At 38.5% G+C, this 15,637-nt stretch overlaps 1 protein-coding gene across 7 annotated transcripts in view; it reads left to right on the forward strand.

Moving 5' to 3' along the window:
• Positions 1 to 15,637, forward strand: part of LOC126162737 (protein kinase C-binding protein 1) — a 288,265-nt gene that overhangs the window by 215,376 nt on the left and 57,252 nt on the right. For all 7 annotated transcript variants that reach the window (XM_049919405.1, XM_049919404.1, XM_049919407.1 and 4 more), the window contains one exon: positions 2,823 to 2,976. In XM_049919405.1, coding sequence (XP_049775362.1) covers positions 2,823 to 2,976 — 154 coding nt within the window. The remainder of the gene's footprint in view (positions 1 to 2,822; positions 2,977 to 15,637) is intronic.

Consider the following 15,637-nt stretch of genomic DNA (forward strand, 5'->3'; position numbering starts at 1 on the left):
TCTCAAATATTCATCTACAACAAAATTTGATAAGTGTGACACAAATTTTAAATATTATTGGTTCATCTATGGCATAGAAGAAGTTGTCATCAAGTAGAAATGATTTCATTTTGTTTTTAAAACTTTCATTACTTGTCAGAACTGTTAGTTTGAAAGGGAAGTGGTCAGATATGTTTATGGCTTTATACTTCACTACTTTCTGTACTAGTATAGGGTTACGTTGTGGACAGTGGAGGTTATTTTTGTTCTTGCTGTTATATTTACGAATACTACTATTATTTTCAAGTAATCCATACTTCTTCACAGCATACTTCATAAGAGAGAGTAAAGGTATTGTGAGGTTGTTATAAGTATTTATCATTTTTCAAACAGCTGCCTGCATGAAGCTTGAGAATGGACACCAGGTATTATCCTTACAGCAGGCTACTGTTCAATGAATACTTTTGTGTCTGTCTGTGGAATTGCCCCAAAGAATGGAAATATGTAAAGTAAGCTGATTTTCTGATGCTTTCATCACCAATTATATGTGGAGCATTTGTAGCTGAGCTAAATAGCTTTATTTTTCTAGTAACTGAACATCTGCCATATACCATAAATTCGTTACTGAAATAGTAGCTTTATGTCTCAAATTATGATCCAATGGTTTAGTGTCACCCCCATAAAAAATTACTATTTTGTATGCATTTAATACACACAAACTCTTTCCATCTCAAGGGGATTTCAGTTTGAACATATTGAAATATTCCAATTCAACAAATCATTTTAAATCATTCAGATGAAATTATCATTTGTACTTTACTACCTCAAGAATGTAGCTGCCATAAAGATAACATTTTGTTTGGCAAGTTGCCATTTATAAAATAATCTTGTCCTAATGATAAATAAATTATTGTACCATGACAGTAGGACTTTCAACTACAAGCACTCATACTGACTGTGTGCACAATGCAGAAAGCATCAAGAAAATCGGTGAGATGTATTTGACATAACTGAATAATGCAGGAAGGGATTTTATATTTTTCATAGCTGCTATTTTTGCAGCAACTGTAGTGTATATTTTCAAAATAAAATTCAGTTGTCAGTTGCACAGATATATTTGTTTTGCTTTACCAATTTCAACAAATAAATTGCTCTTCAGCAATTTTGTATTGTTTTAGCACATTCAATGTCTTCTTGGCAGAACTTAATGTCATAACATGTCCAAAAATGTACATATTGTATCTGATTATTGTAAACACAGATTGCACGCACTTGCCCTCTAGTACAGTAACATAATTGAATGGTTTGTGCATTGTTTCAACAAATAGATATCTAGCTAGTCGAAATTTACATCAGAAAATGTTATATTCAACTGAAGACAAATATGGGGTGCATGATTTTCTAATGAAATTATATTAATCCTTGCAATCTGGAAAAAAAATTGGAAATTGTTTGAATTAGAGTATATATTTGTAAGTTAACAGTTTAGGATACTTTGTTGATCATTTCTTCAAAAACTGAAATTTTGAAGTTTAAGTACTTCAAGCAGTTTAGTGATGTCACCCCATTTGTGTTGAAAAATAACACACAAAATATATGCACTCACTGGCGTTCATGTATTGTCTCCCACTTTGTTTCTTGTCTCAATTACACAATCAAGCACCTAACAGCAAGCAATGTTCAACAAAGGTAGATCAAATTTCATTATTGAGGAGAAGTATGTGATCAACTATCTCGTTTCCTAAAAAATTGATTTTTTAGTATCAATCTTCTCTACTGGTAATGTTATGAATCATATAGGTGACTTAAATGATTACAAAAATATTATAAGAACTGCCCTAAATTTTCTTACTCATTTTTGGAGCCATGCGAGTAGTGTTTGGATAATATCGTAACTAGTGACGAGACAAGGGCCTCACAGAAAGCTAATACTGGTCTATCGAATATTAATTCCAAACTCTCTTATTTAACAACTACAACATCAATAATAATAATAATAATAATAATAATAAAACCAATTAACAGCCCATGGAAAGTATTTTGGGATTGGATGCTGCATGTCCCAAGAACTGAGAAATGAAATCAGAAACTTACTGTTCCACTTTCCAGTAGGATAATTGTTCTCATCCATCACAATCCTCAGTTGGAAAAATTCAACTTTTGCTTTGTATTTGGGCCACTAAGTGTTTGAGCATGCACAATGCAGTCTTGACCTTGCTTTCCTAACCTATGAAAAGTTAAGAAAAGCTGTCACTGACTTCCTCAACAAATTGGAACAGTTGAATCTTGTGGAGTGTATAAAATTCTTTCAGCATTACAGTAAATGTTTGAATTTGTCAGCTATACTGGAAAGCCATATTGTACTCATTATGCAATGTCTCTAAGCAATAGTGAAATGTAACATATTTTTGTATCTTCCTATACACGTTTTGTGTTGGATTTCATTCTCTTTGAAAAAGATGAAATGTCAAAACACATAAGTTGATTTTGGGAATAATAAAAAAAAAAAATCATAAAAGTTAATAAAGTGCATCCAGATGGCTGCTTCATCTCATAGCCCTTTCATGCAAATTGCAGCTAAATTGTTTCAATTGTCACATTGATCACTGTCAGTAGTTGCTGACTTCCCACTAATTTTTAATCCTTTGTAGCAAAACATTCTTTGCAATTAAGAGTGGACTTTGTTATATTCAGAGTTTTGCTTGTTCTCAGTAAATATGGTACATTTCTTATGAAATATTATCTTTTCACACCAGTATCAATGATGTCAGAAATTTGTAATATATTAAAAATGTTTTTGAATTTACATTGGTTTCTAGCAGTTATCATTTTTACTGTTTTAGATAGCGAACTTCTGCTGTAATACACTTCAAGAGATATTGCGTGAATTTAGCAATGCAGGAGATGAAAAGGCAACCATAAAAGCACTGCAGTTGGAAATAGAAAAAATAAATTGGCAGCACAAACAAGAAATTGCAGAACTTCGGCATAATGCAGGTAACAAACTGTATTGTAATCATTCTATTTTTGTGAAGTTCGTTGGTCTTCCATTGGTACAATTCTATTTTGGTTAATAGTGTAATATCTATGGCTGCATCCTTACTCTGCATGCTGCCTGTGAAGGGCATGGCAGTAAATTCTGCTTCAGGAAAGACTTGAAGTTTTAAATAATTGCTTTTCACAGGGAGGCCTACAGTATGGTGCAATTTCAAAACTGTTGTTTGTTGTTTTTACTTTAATGATTTTGTGAGAGAAGCTGCAGTTGCTTGGTAATATGTGTGATTATTGTTAGATTTTTTTGTTGTTGGTGCTTTTGTTGTTGGAGACACTGTCAGTGTATGACAACTTTCACCTCCATTCACCATTTGATGTAGGTGCTTCTACATTATAAAAACAGATCTTATTCAGAATAAATTTGCATGATATTACAATCAGAAACACAAAATCAACTAGATTTGCTAATACTCAAAATTATTAACTCTTTGCTAAAAACATAAATAGTTCATGCTTATGGAATGTTGCTGCTGATATGCACGCCTGGAGAGTACTTAAAAAAGGCTGCAGATTCTTTGAATGTGTTCTGTCAATCATATGTTCATAATTACCTTTACCTTTAAATCTTCTCTTTCTGCACTTGTCACTCCTTGAAGTTGTGATCCTGCTACGTAGTGCCACTCGTAGCTAAATCGAACTTCTTCACTGTCTGAAGGAAAGCGCTGTGATAAAGGAAAATTACGTTTGCTACTCACTAGCTATGAAATCATCTTGTCAAAATCCTTCTGTAGTTAACACTCCCCATAACACTTCCACCGTATCAATTATAGATTCACATTTAAGAGCTCTTAATACCAAACTTATCACCAGACGGATCATTCGTATCACAAAATCAAAAAGTAAGTAAGTACTTAATGAATTAATTCCACACAGTATTCTTTTTTTTCCTCCCTCCTCGGAGCCACAGCCCTTGTCATCATGACTACTTCATCTTTGAGGCCCATGGCACCTCCAAGTCACAATGTCAAAGTGTAAATGGCTCCTTCTCACCAGCAGAACACTGCCCTCTGTTGCGCCTTACGGCTGTTTTGTGCTTATATTTGCATTTTGTATCTGTGCATAAATCAAATTGCACGCACAGTATGCGAACTTTCCTCTATAACTATTACCATAAATTAAGGTTTCTACACAACCATCTTTCATCGGCACAGTTGAAACGAAGTGGGGCATGTTGCTACCTGGAATAGTAACATATACCACCACACTTGCTAGACAGAGAATATCACATCAGACTTGAGTTCCCTTTTATGTTGCTGGTTGTTGTTGTTGTTGTGGTGGTGGTGGTGGTGGTGGTGGTGGTAGTGGTGTTTGATTTGAAGAGTGATTTGATGCAGCTCTCCATCCTAGTCTATACTGTGAAAGCCTCTACATCTCTGCATATCTACTACAAAGTACATCCATTTGATTCTGTTTACTGTATTCAAGCATTGGTTTCCCTTTACAATTTTTATCCCCCACACACTTCCTTTCATTACCAAATAGATGATTCCATGATTATTCAGTATGTGTTCTGTCAACTGTTACCTTTTTTTCAGTCGAGTTGTGCCACAAAGCTCATCATTCTTCAGTTTGATTCAGTACCACCTCTTTAGTTATTTGTTATGTCCATCTAATTTTTGACATTCTTCTCTTCTTGTCTAAATTGCTTATGCACAAAACCTCACACTTCTGGTATACAGTATATTAACACAAACTCTCCAGAAGATACAGTCTTAAAATAGCATTGCCCTTGTCGGCAGAGAGATTTGCATGTTCGTATAACACTAATGGCTATGCCAGCAGTAGCATAGCTACTGGCAGTGCTCCCAAGCCAGACTGCTCTTAATCAGTGAACCAGATGGAGTGTGTCTCACAACACCCTGTCTTCCCACTTCCTGTTCTTGACCTCTTCACATTTTTAAGAAAAGGGGAGATGAACCTTGACAGCTGTAGAGAAAGCAATTCGCCTTGGGGAAGTTTATTCCAAAATCAAGAACTGTAGTTCTCCAGGTTGGTGGTTGGCAATGGGTTACTGCCTTGTAACAAATTACTTGTTAACAGTAAACAGACTACAAAATAGATGAAAAATGTAAGAACAAGGTACACAATTTGGAACATGGAATATTTGGTGTTTGTATAAACAGGTGCCTGAGTCAGTCTAGTCAAGGGTATGGTAAGATATAAGATACATTTAGTTGCTATACAGAAGTTCACTCGGAGGATATTGGTATCCGCCATCTGGTCTTCAACGGAAGAAGTGAGATCGGACACTAATTGGGCATTCGATTTTGTGCGAGTAAGGCTGTAGCTGCTGTTGTATCTGGATTTTCATCAGTGAACAAAGACATAAAAATATGCAAAAATGTCATTTGTGAACTGCCATGCACCCACAGAAGAAAGCACATTCCAAGTGTTAGATGAATTCTGTGTGAAACTGGATGTAGTCACAGACGCCTTCAGCAGTAGCAGTTGTAAAATCCTACTGATTGATATAAATGCTGAAGTGTAGAGAGATGACTTATTCCATTTAACAAATGGGAGACACAGTTTATGTGAACTCTGCAACAACAATGGCATTAGGCTCATAACTTTTGCAATGCTGTAGGGAATGTTCATCAACAGCAAAAATTTCCTACAGATGGGTATGCATAAAAGAACTTAAGTGTCACCATATGGGAAAACAGTTAATCAGACAGATGACATTGCAACTGACATCAAAGCAAAGAACTGGGTGATGGATGTAAAGACCGCACAGAGTGCAGAGACTGGGAGGAACCTTTTCCTAGTAAGAAGTTGGCTACAGGTACAGCCCACAACCAGAGTTAGTAACATTCTTAAGAAAGCAATCGGTCACCATGTCAATGCACTCAAAGATACTACAAAGAAAGGTGTATTTCAGCTCCAGCTCAGCAGGTGCTTTGAAATTGTGTAGAAAGAGGATTTACGAAAGAACCCAGAAGAAGTGTGGAAAGAAGTCAAGGATTTAGTAAAAGACGTTGCAGATGTGGTCATCAAGAAGAGGATCAGGGGCAAGAATATTTGATTTGGGGACAAGTGCATTAAGGCATTAGCCAAGAGAAGAGAAGCCATGGGTAGCTGGCTATAAGGTGCAGATTTTGCACAAGGGAATGGACATTTTAAAGAGGTATGGAGAACTACCCAAGCAACCTTGAGGAGAACAAAGAGAATGTATATCAAAGGAATGGTAGGGGATGTTCAACAAGTTTTCTTGGGGAAAGTGTTGCAAAAGATGTTCCATAAAGTTATCTCCCTTAGTAAGGGATACCAGAGCTGTCAAAAGGACAATAATGGGACCATACTTGACTCCAACATTGGTGAGAGATGGAAACAATGCTTCAGGGATTCCTAAGCTGTGATGAACCTAAAGATCTGTTGAATTTCAACCTCCTGGCATTGTATATTTAGAGTATCCAGTACCTACACTGGAGGATGTAAGGAATCATAGAATGAAGCTGAAGAACAACAAATGTGCAAGAGAATATAGAATCCAGGCAGAAGTAATTCAAGTTGGAGGAGAGACTTTTCACTAGAAAAATCACCATCTAGTCGAGAGAATCTGGATTTTGTAGGAGATTCCAGAGGACAGAAATATAGCAGTAATCAGCTGTATACCGTATTTACTCGAATCTAAGCCGCACTTGAATCTAAGCCGCACCTGAAAAATGAGACTCGAAATAAAGGGAAAAAAAAAATTCCCGAATCTAAGCCGCACCTGAAATTTGAGACTCGAAATTCAAGGGGAGAGAAAAGTTTTAGGCCGCACCTCCAAATCGAAACAAAGTTGGTCCATTGTAATATGAGACACAATTTAGGTCGAATGAATGATGATACAGCTATAGTAGTTTGGTTCGAGTCGTAAGATAGCAGTTAAGCTTTACCACGTAGCCATTGCTATGCGTCAGGCGCTCCGTCCGTATTTATACGGGTACCCTTCCTTTTTCACGTGCTTCGTCTGGTTTGAATCGATTGCTTATTTTGCTTTGATCTGATAAGTGCCGTTTTCTTTGTTATAGGTGTTTGCGTCACTCTTAAGCTGAAAATGCATTACTGCAATGTGTCATGCATTGTTTGTCGCATTCTGATAGTGCGTGTTCACGGCCTGTCGCGGCTTGCGGCATGGCTTGCTTTTGTGCGCGCTACCGCCGCGTACAATTTAAAAAAAAAAAAAAACAAAAAAAAAAAACAGGAATCGTCTCATTAACGAAACGATGGCAAGAGACTGCTACTTGTTGTTACTTACACTGCTGCTTTCTCTGATAATGATCAACAAGAATCAAATAATAGACTGCGTATGATAGAACATGTTCTGAACGAGAGTTAGGCGAAAATTTTTCTCCGTTTGAAAATCTTTGCAGCCGCTTCTTTATTACATCAAATTCTGCACAGAAATTAGAGTCAACTTAGATTTAAAAATCTAGTCACTTGCCGTGCTTCATTTCTGACTGTATCACTATTAGGCATAAGAATAATACGAATATAAACATGACACGATACGTATATTCTTCCGCGTTTGCTGTTGTCTCACTCTAGTTTCGTAGTTTATTAGGCAGACCGGATTGAAATGAGATAGCAGCAAACATGAAACAATACATGGCAAAATGTTTATATTCGTATTATTCTTATGGTGAAGAGAATACTGTATGTGATTCAAATTTCATCAGATTCTTATTAGCAACCATCTCTTCTCACAGATAGGAAAAAATTCAGAACGTAGAGTTGGCCATATTGACAAACATCCCAAAAAGTCTTGCCAGTCAGATTTTCGTAGTACACTGAAATTGTGCTACATTCGAAGATGAACAATACGGAATTTGTATTTACTTCGTTGGATAATGTATGAAAATGCAGTGGTCGAAACTCACGGCAGAGAAAAAAAGCTCGTCTCCCACTTTTTTTTTTTTTTTTTAATTTATTTACTGACGCAGTGGTTTTGGCGCCAGTATTTATCTTTGTGCCTACAAAACATGCCTGCGTAGCGCTACATATATTCGACGGCAGAAGTTAGTTGTGGCGGCACGTACCAACATTTTCATAACTTCCGCTTGCTTTGCACTCGATTCTAAGCCGCAGGCGGTTTTTTGGATTACGAAAACCGGAAAAAGAGTGCGGCTTAGATTCGAGTAAATACGGTATACAAGAAAGGTGACAAAATGGACTACACCAACTACAGAGGACATGCTCTCCTGAATGTGTCCAACTGCATACTGGATAAAATCCAGCCATTTGCAGAAGTAGTTATCAGTGAATGTCGGGGGGGGGGGGGGGGGGGTTCAGAAATAGCCGTTCACCTGTCTACAGCTTCTGTGTGCAGTGACAGCTCACTGAGAAGAAGTGAGATTATGGCAAAGATCTGCAAAGATTTTAAGAAGTCTTATGAGTGCATCCACTGGGAGATCCTGATGAATTGCCTAACCAAGTTTGGAATATCCAAGAAACTCATCATCCTTAGATAACTGTTCATCTGACTGATTCAAAAGGCAAAGTGAAGCTCTGGAATCAAGTCACGGAGAGCTCGTACACAAACACAGGGTTGAGACAAGGAGATGGATGTGTCACCAATATTGCTCATCTTGGCACTTGAAAAGATAATGAGGAAAGCTTTCCATAAGAATGTGAAGGGGATCAAGGTAGAGGATGAGAAAATCACACAGCTCGCATTTGCCGATGATGTGGTCTTGTCCGGATCTAAGGAAGAACTGATGCAGATGAGTGACAGGTGGAGGTGGCAGCGAGCAGAATCGGTATCCTTGTGAATGAATCAAAGACTGGGTATTTGATAATGAGTAGGACACATGCCTGTTCAAGAGACCCATTTCGGCCTCGGGTAGTGGGAATGTGATCATGCGGAAGGGTTCACAATTTTAAATATCTGGGGGTAATCCGTTCAGAGAACACATCTTGTGAGGCAGAAATCAAAGCAAGGATCCAAGCCACAAACCAATCATACTTCAGTCTGAGTCAGCTTTTTAAATTGTGAAGTCTCTCAGGGAATTTCAAACTGCAGCTGTACAAAACACTGATCCAAACAGTAGGGCTATACGGTTGTGAAACTTAAGAGTGTGCGGAAGAAATACTTAAATAATCTTCTCATTTTTGAGTGATGAGTCGTAAGGAAGATCTATAGTCTAATACAAGATGAGATCACTGGAGAATGGAGGATCTGGCATAATTGTGAGCTGGATGAAATGTACTATAGATCTAACATTGTAGGTAGGCAGCTTGTATGGTTGGGATATGTTGCTCAGATGGATAAATGCCGATGGCATTTAAAATTCACAGATTTTGCTCCCTGATAAGGGAGACCACTAAGAAGAGCAAAGAAAAGGTGGAGAGGCAGAATCCATGAGGGCCTGCTTCAGATTGGCATAAAGGTTGATTGGCGGCAGAAACAAGGCACAAAACAGAATCCAGTGGAAGAAGAGCCTTGTAGGTGCACACAGTCTTCTGGGCCTAATTATGTAAAGTAAAACTAGAATATAGTAACACAATGATCAAGGCTTATGATCATGTATTGCAGATGTTTCTAAGGTTGAACACATCTCCATTTTAAAGAGAATGATGTCAGAAATCTACATCCACTATGGTGCTTGCATGACCTGTAATTTCACTAGCCAGAATACCTTTATCATTGTCAATGGATTGAGTACAAGCAAGATTTAAAAATGTCAAAATTATTATTCCAATTCTTCTAGGCATCTACTATTTCTCTCTAATTAATGGTATGTATCCTACTAAGTGGAAACAAAGTTTAATAGTACCTGTACCCAAGAATTAGTAACATTCATGATTAGCTGTCGATTTACCTTAATTCTAATAACATGTATGACAGATACGTATTAGGCTTGCTAGGATGTCATAATACAACTATTACATTCATAAAAGTGACCTAGCTCATAAAATCCGTGAACAGATGATAAATGTCTGTTATAACATTACTTCAATCCTGAAAGGTGTATGATATCATTATTTCAGTACCTTACTTCTGGGAAAGAAATAATTGAATAGCAAAGCTGTTGTTCCCAGTCTTGGTAACCACTCTGAAATGCTTCAACTGGTAGAGCCTTTAACATGTTGGTCACATTCTTTTGAATGTTCTACAGAGTCCCAAAATGATGTCCTTTTAAGACATTTTTTTTATTTTGGGAAAAGAAAAGAGTTACAAGACTCGGATCAGGTGAATAGGTGGGCTGTGGAACAACAGGAATGTCTTGTGAGATAAAAAAAATTACATGATGCCATTGCCATGATGCAGCATCCACTTGTCTGCAGTGACTGGTCTCACTCCGTTCACCCTTTCCGTAAGCCTTTCAAAGACACCTTTGTGAAACACGTGGTTGGCAGTTTGTCCTGGAGGAAAAAATTCTTTATGCACAATACCTTTACTGTCAAAAAAGCAAATCAGCCTTGTTTTGGACTTTGATTTGTTCATTCAAGCTTTTTTCAGCTGAGATTATGTCTCATTTTGCTACTCCTCACTTTGCTACTTTGTCTCAGGTTAGTACTCAAAAACCCAGGACACATCACCTGTGATCACATGACTAAACCATTCATAGTCATTGGTAGTCACCTCAAGATGATCAGTACACATGTTTCTTTGATTGTCCTTCTGGTCAGTTGTGAGATTTTTCGGTGCCATTTCTGCACAAACCTTTGGCATGTGCAAATCTTCAGTCAAAATTTGATGTACAGTGAAAATGTTCAAGTCACCCATCATCCTTCATGTTAAATGTCTGTCTGATCTTAAAAGAGCATGCACACATTCAACATTTTCATCAGTTTTTGAAGTTGAAGGTCCCCCTGAGTGAAGTTCATGTTCAACGTGTTCTCAGGCTTCCAAAAATGATTTGTGCCAGTGAAAAACTTGCACTTTTGATAAGGAATGTTCCCCATAGAGCTGTTTCAACTTTTCAAAAGTCACATTTGTGGATTCCTCAAGTGTAACACAAAACTTCGTTGCATAATGTTGCTCTAAATTCAGCTGTTCCATTTTCGTAACACACAACAAAAGCACTTCATCCATGGCACTCTCAAAAATCACATGATAGATGTACAGAGCTAAAACTCGGGCTGAATGTCTGTAAGGGATGATCACACTGGTCTAAGCAATAGAACAACATAGCTTTGCCAGATTGCTCACAGTGTTGTCAATCTATTACTTTTCTCACATACCTCTTATCCCTCTTTTCCCTCTGTGAGGAAAGAACTAATGGGTCTGAAAGCTAGAAGTAATATTCTCTCTTGTAAATGTGTCTCTTAGTATTAATGGAATTTTGCCTTGTGAAGGCACAGTGCGTACAAAATAAATTGACCACAGCTGCTCAGATGGCACAGTAGGGCAGATGGCCTCCATGCAGTAGCAGAGCTGAAGCCTTCACACAAATGCATGTCTCACAGAACTTCCAAGCTACAGTTAGTGAGCCTGCAAATGATAATATTAAAAGGTTGTGTTTGTATGATGAGTAATTTGCCAAATACAAAAGTTCAAAATCTGTACTATGTGACTAGAGCACTGAAAATAAATCATCACATAAATGAAGATGAAAGGAATATATAAGTCACAACACCCACAGCAAGAAGGAAATCTCGCTAAACAAATTTAGTGGGTAACATAGCATAAGTGATACCAACACTAAAATGAAGAAGAGACTGGTGTCCAAGTAGTTTGATCCCTTTCCCCCCTTTTAAACCAACCAACCAACACACAACCACAGTGACATCCAAATGCACACTCCCATGATAGAAAAAAGCTAGTGCTTGAAATATAGGGTGTATGCTGTTATGTTTTACTGGGTCCATGCATAGATCTGCTATAGGTGATTGGTTGTCTTTCCCTTATTTAAACATGTTAGACGTTTACTGGTATTTTTACACCTTCATGTGCCTTACCCAACATAAATTTTGTAATGTGGCACACAATCTTCCATGCCTGACAACAAAGCACTTTCCCTTCACCCATAGTTAATGGATACTGCGATGCCACGTTGAGCAGAAGAGAGATGGCAAGGACACATGAAGTACATTGGTCTGCACATGACACACAGTTGACAGCTCACTAGCAAACAAAAGTGCACACCTCAGCAGGTCGCTTGCAACTAAGGTGGCCACCATTTAAGAACAAAGAAATGGACTTAGCAAGCACTGTGATCAGAGATCACATTACATAGTTCAAGATCTAAGAGGTGGCCAGCCTTGCGTTTCCTTGTAATTTTATCACTTTCTCCAGTGAATTATTCTTTTGAGATCACTAACGGTTATTCCAATATGTAGGGTCATTCATCCAGGAACTCAGGATTATAATCCTCACACCACTGTCGCTGTGGTGGTGGGGTATCTTGTAAGCCTAGTCATGCAGATAGCCGTATTGTAGGTACAACATATCTGAAGTCTAGCCATGGAGGGCCCAGATGAACATATTCCTGAAGGTCAGCATCAACATTTTCAATAATTATTGGTGAAAAAATGTAGATGATTAACTGATTTGGCCTTCTAACCTTGTTGTTGTTGTGGTCTTCAGTCCTGAGACTGGTTTGATGCAGCTTTCCATGCTACTCTATCCTGTGCAAGCTTCTTCATCTCCCAGTACCTACTGCAACCTACATCCTTCTGAATCTGCTTGGTGTATTCATCTCTTGGTCTCCCTCTACGATTTTTACCCTCCATGCTGCCCTCCAATACTAAATTGGTGATCCCTCGATGCCTCAGAACATGTCCTACCAACCGATCTCTTCTTCTAGTGAAGTTGTGATACAAACTCCTCTTCTCCCCAATCTTATTCAACACCTCCCCATTAGTTATGTGATCTACCCATCTAATCTTCAGCATTCTTCTGGAGCACCACATTTCGAAAGCTTCTATTCTCTTCATGTCTAAACTATTTATCGTCCATGTTTCACTTCCATACATGGCTACACTCCATACAAATACTTTCAGAAACGACTTCCTAACACTTAAATCAATACTCAATGTTAACAAATTTCACTTCTTCAGAAACGCTTTCCTTCCCATTGCCAGTCTACATTTTATATCCTCTCTACTTCGACCATCATCATTTATTTTGCTCCCCAAATAGCAAAACTCCTTTACTACTTTAAGTGTGTCATTTCCTAATCTAATACCCTCAACATCACCCGACTTAATTCGACTACATTCCATTATCCTCGTTTTCCTTTTGTTGATGTTTATCTCATATCCTCCCTTCAAGACACCATCCATTCCATTCAACTGCTCTTCCAAGCCCTTTGCTCTCTCTGACAGAATTACAATGTCATCGGCGAACCTCAATGTTTTTATTTCTTCTCCATGGATTTTAATACCTACTCCGATTTTTTCTTTTGTTTCCTTCACTGCTTGCTCAATATACAGATTGAATAACATCGGGGAGAGGCTACAACCCTGTCTCACTCCCTTCCCAATCACTGCTTCCCTTTCATGCCCCTCAACTCTTATAACTGCCATTTGGTTTGTAAATAGCCTTTCGCTCCCTATATTTTACCCCTGCCACCTTCAGAATTTGAAAGAGAGTCTTTCGGTCAACATTGTCAAAAGCTTTCTCTAAGTCTACAAATGCTAGAAACGTAGGTTTGCCTTTCCTTAATCTAGCTTCTTTGATAAGCCGTAGGGTCAGCATTGCCTCACGTGTTCCAATATTTCTACGGAATCCAAACTGATCTTCCCCAAGGTCTGCTTCTACAATTTTTCCATTCGTCTGTAAAGAATTCACGTTAGTATTTTGCAGCCGTGACTTATTAAACTGATAGTTCGGTAATTTTCACACCTGCTTTCTTTGGGATTGGGATTATTATATTCTTGTTGAAGTCTGAGGGTATTTCGCCTGTCTCATACATCTTGCTCACCAGTTGGTAGAGTTTTGTCGGGACTGGCTCTCCCATGGCCGTCAGTAGTTCTAATGGAATGTTGTCTACTCCCGGGGCCTTGTTTCGACTCAGGTCTTTCAGTGCTCTGTCGAACTCTTCACGTAGTATAATATCTCCCATTTCATCTTCATCTACATCCTCTTCCATTTCCATAATATTGTCCTCAAGTACATTGCCCTTGTATAGACTCTCTGTATACTCCTTCCACCTTTCTGCTTTCCCTTCTTTGCTTAGAACTGGGTTTCCATCTGAGCTCTTGATATTCATACAAGTGGTTCTCTTTTCTCCAAAGGTCTCTTTAATTTTCCTGTAGGCAGTATCTATCTTACCCCTAGTGAGATAAGCCTCTACATCCTTACATTTATCCTCTAGCCATCCCTGCTTAGCCATTTTGGACTTCCTGTTGATCACATTTTTGAGACCTAACCTTAACGAACAATTCTTTGCTGTGCTTGACACCTAGTGGTGTGCACAGATGAAGGCAAGGGAAAACCCCAGCCATTATGTTTCTCAAGGGCATGCTGTTCAACTGTTTGGTTTAATGAGGATGTGACATCCCAGAGGGTAAAATATTCCAGAGGAAGAATATTCCTCCATTCATATCTCCAGGTGGGGACTACTCAAAATATGTTGTCAATCAGAAGAAACAAACTTCAGTTCTGGTGTGTAGCAATTGCACAAAGGTAGGAAAATAAAGAGATGGTACCTCGAGGTGGTTGACAGTTTCAGAGGGAGCGTTAGGCAATGAATGGCTGGCTGAATATGGTGTAAAAAGAAATACTGTAGAAGATATGTGGGTACCTTTGAGAGATGATATAGTGAAAACAGCACAGGAACCACAAGGCAAAAAGATGAAAATATAAAATGGGGGAAACACAGCGGTCAAAAGGAAATACAGATGTCTAGAAACTGAGATTGAGAGGAACTACAAAATGGCAAAGCATGAATGGCTAGTGGAGAAATACAAAACTGTTGAAGGTTGGTTGACAATGGAATATGTGTAGAGGCCACATATAGGAAAATTAAATAAATTTTGGGAGAAAAGAGAAGCAGCTATATTAATGTCAAAAGCTCTGAAGACAAGATAGTACTAAGCAAAGAATGGAAGGCTGAAAGGTTTAGGAAATATACACTGAAGAGCCAAAGAAACTAGTACACCTGCCTAATATCTTGTTGCGCCCACGCAAGCATGCAGAAGTGCTGCTAAACGACGTGGCATGGACTCAACTAATGTCTGAAGTAGTGCTGGAGGTAACTGACACCATGAATCCTGCAGGGCTGTCCATAAATCCGTAAGGGTACGAGGGGATGGAGATCTCTTGTGAATAGCATGTTGCAAGGCATTCCAGATACACTCAATAATGTTTGTGTCTGGGGAGTATGGTGACCAGCGGAAATGTTTAAACTCAGAAGAGTGTTCCTGGAGCTGCTCTTTAGCAATTCTGGATGTACAGAGTGTTGCAAGTCCTTGGTAATGCACAATGGACATAAATGGATGCAAGTGATCAGCCAGGATGCTTACGTATGTGCCACCTGTCAGAGTCGTATCTAGGTGTATCAGGGGTCTCATATCACTCCAACTGCTCAGACACCACACCATTACAGAGCCTCCACCATCTTGAACAGTTCCCTGCTGACATGCAGGTCCCATGGATTCATGAGGTTGTCTGCATACCCATACACGTCCATCTGCCCGACGCAATTTGAAACAGAAACTCATCCGACCAGGC

Source organism: Schistocerca cancellata, chromosome 2, assembly GCF_023864275.1.
Source record: "Schistocerca cancellata isolate TAMUIC-IGC-003103 chromosome 2, iqSchCanc2.1, whole genome shotgun sequence".
NCBI lineage: Eukaryota > Metazoa > Arthropoda > Insecta > Orthoptera > Acrididae > Schistocerca > Schistocerca cancellata.